General features: G+C 55.2%; 1 protein-coding gene across 1 annotated transcript; it reads right to left on the reverse strand.

Moving 5' to 3' along the window:
* Positions 1-959: 959 nt before the first annotated feature.
* B0H18DRAFT_1128695 (uncharacterized protein) lies at positions 960-4,146 on the reverse strand (the record flags this gene model as incomplete). Its single annotated transcript, XM_048035352.1, has 16 exons — positions 960-994; positions 1,060-1,104; positions 1,167-1,417; positions 1,472-1,564; positions 1,613-1,680; positions 1,730-1,888; positions 1,940-2,164; positions 2,216-2,593; positions 2,642-2,866; positions 2,914-3,104; positions 3,156-3,265; positions 3,338-3,557; positions 3,622-3,741; positions 3,780-3,903; positions 3,992-4,005; positions 4,038-4,146. 16 exons carry the CDS (start codon positions 4,144-4,146, stop codon positions 960-962), a joined length of 2,367 nt encoding a protein of 788 aa, XP_047884966.1.
* Positions 4,147-6,000: the final 1,854 nt, after the last annotated feature.

Raw genomic sequence — 6,000 nt, forward strand, 5'->3', positions numbered from 1 at the left:
ACTACTGCGACAACAAAGGCTGCGAAGGCTGCCGCGAAGCCGTCGTCTTCGTCTGCGAAGGCCGCCACGAAGCCGTCGTCTTCGTCTGCGAAGGCCGCCACGAAGCCGTCGTCTTCGTCGTCGACAAGGCAGACCGGCAGTAAGTTTGTCAGATCAATTCATGAGTACCTAACAACAACACACATGTAGATCGTCGTGCAGCAGTTGAGCCGGAGATCGACGCTGAAGGTTCTGCTCCTCATGACGGTGAGTTCATCTGTACCTGAAATACAGGGCCAAACTGATCAACATTTGTGCGCTGATTTATCCAGAAGAAGGTCCCCAAGACCCCTCCGATGATGCGTGAGCCCCAGCATCTGCGTACCTCAACCAATGCCCATTTCCATCAGGAAAAACTCACTTGTCTTGACAAGTGTATTAGGACCGTCATGGCTTGCAGACAGCACGACTCTTGGCAAGACAAGTCTCTGCTTTATGTGCTTGGACAGGACAGCCAGTACTTAAATATAAGATTTACTTTGTGCTTTCAGTATGTTGATGCAGGCAGACATTCTAAGCCTTGCTGACCTTGCATGTCATATATGACACTGCTTGCTAGCCAGGACGCATGGATCTTGTAGGTACATATCAGGGTACCCATGGCTTTCAAAAGCATTTGAGTCTTGTGGTACTTTCCACAATCAATACAAATCAATCGGAATTGAAACCGCGTTATCATTAAACAGGTGAGAAGTTGTTACACTTTGACGAAAAATTATACAAAGCACGACGGAGCGCGACAGGGCGACAGATGACATAACACTGATCTACATAGATAGCCCCAACCCTGTTCCATGCAGTTGTACCAGTAGTAGATATTCTAAAGACTGGTCAGGCAACGTTCTTGAATCTAGAATAATGAATGCAAAGCATGCTCACCGAGGAAATGGGCATTGGTTGAGGTACGCAGATGCTGGGGCTCACGCATCATCGGAGGGGTCTTGGGGACCTTCTTCTGGATAAATCAGCGCACAAATGTTGATCAGTTTGGCCCTGTATTTCAGGTACAGATGAACTCACCGTCATGAGGAGCAGAACCTTCAGCGTCGATCTCCGGCTCAACTGCTGCACGACGATCTACATGTGTGTTGTTGTTAGGTACTCATGAATTGATCTGACAAACTTACTGCCGGTCTGCCTTGTCGACGACGAAGACGACGGCTTCGTGGCGGCCTTCGCAGACGAAGACGACGGCTTCGTGGCGGCCTTCGCAGACGAAGACGACGGCTTCGCGGCAGCCTTCGCAGCCTTTGTTGTCGCAGTAGTGTCGCCGACCTCGATATCACTCCAAGCGATGAATTGCTCGCCAATGCTGCTACCGGCGTCGTCATCATCTTGCGCGTCCTTCTTCGGGGCTTTGTGTTCGTCGACTAGGGCACTGGAGCAACAGTTAGATACACATTTATTGACCGTAGCCAGAATATAAACTTACCTGACATTGGTCCAGATCATCTCCTTCAGCAACTGGTATGCCGCCGGTGCGTTGTGCTTGAACTGATCCAAGATCCCCATGACATTGCCCCACCTATGCACGCATCAGGTATAAACACAGCTAGACGGAGATATAACTCACTTAGGAGCGTACAGCTTGTTAGAGAATTGATGAGTCCCTGTGGCTATGTCCACCAACGCCGCCTCAATCTAGGAAACATTGTTCAATTATTTGCGCACGAAGGTGAACACCGCTTACCGCGTTGCAGACGATGGCTATGAGATTGTCGGGAACCTCACTGAAGCGATCGTACGCCGCGACCGACGCAGTGTCCCTGTGTCCGTGGAACCAGTGCTGCACAATGACGTCGGACAGCGCCCTGTGCTGGAACGGTTTCTTGCGGTTCACAACGCTCGCCTGTGGGTCACTTCAAGTGCACACATCAACAGTAGTTAGCTACTGACATACCTTCATGTCGACCTCATGAGGTTCGTCCGACTGCCAGGCGATGTCGATGTCGCCGAAAATGAAGTTTTGCATCGAGTACTTGCCCTGTGTGTTGGACTTGAGGAGGAACGTTGCAGCCGCGACTCTCCGCTGCGTCGAGAGGCTGCCGAGGCCGTAAGCGTTGTCGACGACGGTCTTCGCCTTCTTCTTGACCTCGTTTCGGAGCTGAGACGCGCCCGTCCATACCTGCAAAAAGAGACTAAGATTGTATGGTGTGATTTGAACCGACGTACTTACAACGCTGGCGACCATCTTGCGAAGGTTGTTGTTGCCTTTCGCTCTCAGGGTCTTGAACCCACTGACAAGGTACGCTATCTTCTTACCGTCCTCGGCGCGATGTTTGCGAGCATCCCTCAGGGCTCTCTTGATGACCCTGTGTTTGTCGGGGAGCTGGCTGCTATTCTGCATCTTCTCGGCGGTCCATGCATGATTGAGGGAGAGGCGGAGGCGGAGATACATCTGTGAGCACGTAACGACCGGCCTGAGGGTCTCCGGGATGTCCCTGGCCTGCGCACGGCGACGACCTTCAGACTTTGGCCTGTCCGCGCTGCCGCGGCTGCGTCTGCCTCCCTTGCCTTTGGAACGCTGGGTCTTGCCCTTAGGGGCCTTGACAACCTGCAGAACATGGCGGTTAGAGCGATGGACTTGGGACAGTTGACTTACTATCACGTCATCCCCACTGTCCTCGTCCGTCCCTTCGTCCTCGCTGCTTTCCTCCGACACCTCGTCGCTGTCACTGCTGAGCTCGTCGTCTTCTTCCACCTCGTCCACCTCTGTCCCCGTCTCGTTCTCCGACTCGGTGTCGGTGTCCAACCAGTCGCTCCGCTTCTTCGGCTTCTTCTTCTTCTCGATCGTTGTACCCTTGCCCTTGTTCTTGTCGACCACGTTCTGCATAATCTACGTCAAAATAAGTATCTACTGAGATCAATGCGCACCTTGACCCTTTTTGGAGGTGAGTCAATTACGACAGCGTCCATGCGCAACACCTTCTTGCCTTTGGCCGGCTGTGTGACAGCAGGTCGACGCTCTTCGCCGTCATCGGACGCACTGTCCCGGTCATCCCGGTTGTTCCGCTGCTTCGCCTTTGAAGCTTTGTTTCCCTTCGCCGAGGACGAGCGATTCTCACCTACGATATGAGTCACAGATTAGCTGACCGTCTAACGGAATACCCACGTACCGAGAGCCCTCGCAAGGCTACGCTCGTCTGGGTCGAGCGTCGGCCGCGTCCCGTCGTCTGGATCATCCTCAACCTCAGGTTTGTCCGTCGATTTCTTGCCATACGCAGGCCTTGGTTTAGGTTTGGCTTGCGATCGAGCTGCATTAGTAGTTGCCGGAGATGTCAGCTAGTATCGGACTCACCGCGCGGAGGCGCAGCGTCCATCTCTGTCTCTCGGGCTCCACTTGCATTGCTCCTCCTCCTCCTCTTCGACAAGCTCGTCCTGTTCTTCATCATCGCTGGACCTGATCTCCTTGTTCTTCTTCAGCTTCTTACGCCTCGGTTGCTCATCCTCGTCCTCGTCGTCCTCTCCGCCAGACGCATTCTCAGCGAGCAACATAGCGGTGCTTGTTTTATGAATGTCTATCGTCAGTTCAGCCATTAGTTCTGTTTCGTCCATCCCAACCCATGTGAATTGGGCACTCACTGGCTCGACGTTCGGCGGCCGCCTGCTTCTCGGCCTGCTCCATCTTCGCTTTCAGCCTGTCATACGTCCGCTTCTCGGACGGGGACAGAACGTCGGGCTGAGAGGTCTGGCCATCTCTCTCTGGTGTTTCCAGCCTGCTGCGCTTGGAGCCCGCGCACCCTTCGATAAGGCTTTCGTGGCGGTTGCCTTCTTAGCAGCCGGCGCTGACTTGGCAGCAGCCCGACCAGTCTTAGCCTTCGTGGTCGGCTGGCCGCCAGACTGGCGTGCGGCATTGCGGAGAGACTGTCGGGTAGCCATTCAGAGGTGCAGTACATTCACTGGGAGCGAGAGCTGAGTGTTGAACGGTGAAAATAGGTATCAGATAACGCACCGTGTGAGCGGACTCTGACGCACCGTGTGAGCGGACTCTGACTCACCGCGGGATGAGGTTCTGGAAGTCTTCCGCTGGTCGTAGCAGTAGTGCGAGCCTGGTCGGAGGATGATGGAAGCCAAGGGCACGAGCATGGGACCGCACTGCGCAGGCATGAGCACATGAGATTCGCGGCTGGTTGAAGTTCTGGAAGCCTTCGGAGACGCGGTGTTGTTAGCGCTGAATAGAAACTACACAGTTGATCTACGTAAGCCTTACGAAACTTGACGTGCAGGCTGCGAGGTCCCAGCTTCAAGAACCTTACTTACCTCAAGATTTAAGAATTCATTTGCCGCAAAACATTCGCTGGAACAGAACGATGAAGTAATCTTGAGGCACACGAACACAAGCATAATGCAAGCATATTCTTCCGACGATCAACTACACTATTTTCTGCTACTGTACAAGCTATCATCCGCCCACCACCAGCAGTCAATGATGGCCTTACCTATTGTGTTCGCTACGCGTTAAGACACGGCAACCGGACCACTCACCGGCGCACGGGCGCACAATGCTTCCGCGGCAATCCGCACGGAGGCGTGGGCGAGCGAAGGCAAGGCGGAGGCCACAGTGCGTCTGAGTGAGCCAAAGTGAGGGAGCAATCAGACCCGCCGAGTAGGCAACAGGACTATGCACCGGCGCACAATGGTTCCGCGGCAATCCGCACGGAGGCGTGGCAATCCGCACGGACGCGTGGGCGAGCGAAGGCAAGGCGGTGGCCACAGTGTGTCTGAGTGAGCCAAAGTGAGTGAGTGATCAGACCCGCGATTAGGCACGGTCGCTCATGCTCGTCGAGCAGCAGCTGATCTCCGTCGATCGATCGCAGCGAGAGGGCGCAGGCCTGTTGCCAACTTACCGAATGCACGCGCAAATAGCTATCTGGGACGGGCTGACGGCGCACGAGGGATGACGATTACGGGCAGTTGAGAGATCGGGATTGCTAGCGCGATCACGAGCAGACAGGACAGATGTTCGTAGCAGCCAAGTGAGTTGTCAAATGGAGAGTGCATTTGGGAAGGCAGTCGGGTCGGCGGGTGGTGTAGCGTGAACGGTCCAGAGGTGGGGAGCAGCCGAGCATCTTCCGCAGACCCCTGTTGAGTTAGATCGCCAGGGAGGCCACAGAGAAGAGATGATTGACTGCGCCTGGATGCTCTCGTGGCGGTCCGCCGAGACTGGCAGTGTCATGCGAGGCGCGGACAGTCTCGCCAGTGATTCCAGCCAGCGAGTCCAGTGGCGCAAGTCTTGCTGCAACTTGCTGCTGGTACCGGCGGCAGTGCCGGACATGGGCGTAAAGGTTAGGTGAGGTATGCACGGGGGCACGGACCAGCAGGGAAGGCGCTGAGGTGAGGATACGAGGAGAGGCTGAGCTGCAGCTCGGTTCGCGCTGGGAAGTCTGTCGGTCGGCAATATGAACTTCGCGGTGCACAATGTACGAGAGCGGGGCGCATAACGCGAGGGTACGGGTGACGGTAGAGGGTAATGAACCGGAGTGCTTACTCTGTTTGCTACTCCTCGCCTCCATCCGACCATGCTTCCTTTCGCACTTGAGCTTTCCTAGCGCAGCCTCCAATGATTGGCCGTCTCCGCCGTGGGCGCGTTCGTTGAGTGCGTTCGTTGAGTGCGTCTAGATGTCCCTGTGCACGCGTCAACCGGGTGGTGTTTCCTCTGGCAGCCTCGCCGCGCGTGTTGGCGTGACCGTATCAGCTTTTCCGAGCTTGCCGTGGGAGGGGCAGCGGCGATTTGGCGACGGGGCGCACGGTAATTCCGCTCAACCTGGTAGGCGTCTTGCAGGCTGTCCGCGCGAGAGACGTAGGGACGAGAGTTGAGGACAGCTGAAGAAACGATACAAATTAGAGGATAAATGAGACATAAGAAACGGACACAAGAAGCGAATCAAGTTGCAGATCACGAGACCACGCCTGGCGCCCTTCATTGAAGCGTTGCAGATGAGAGATTCAGAAAGAGCGAGG

The sequence above is a fragment of the Fomitopsis serialis genome (genome assembly GCF_022376445.1).
Source record: "Fomitopsis serialis strain Sig1Antser10 chromosome Unknown B0H18scaffold_333, whole genome shotgun sequence".
Classification (NCBI taxonomy): domain Eukaryota; kingdom Fungi; phylum Basidiomycota; class Agaricomycetes; order Polyporales; family Fomitopsidaceae; genus Fomitopsis; species Fomitopsis serialis.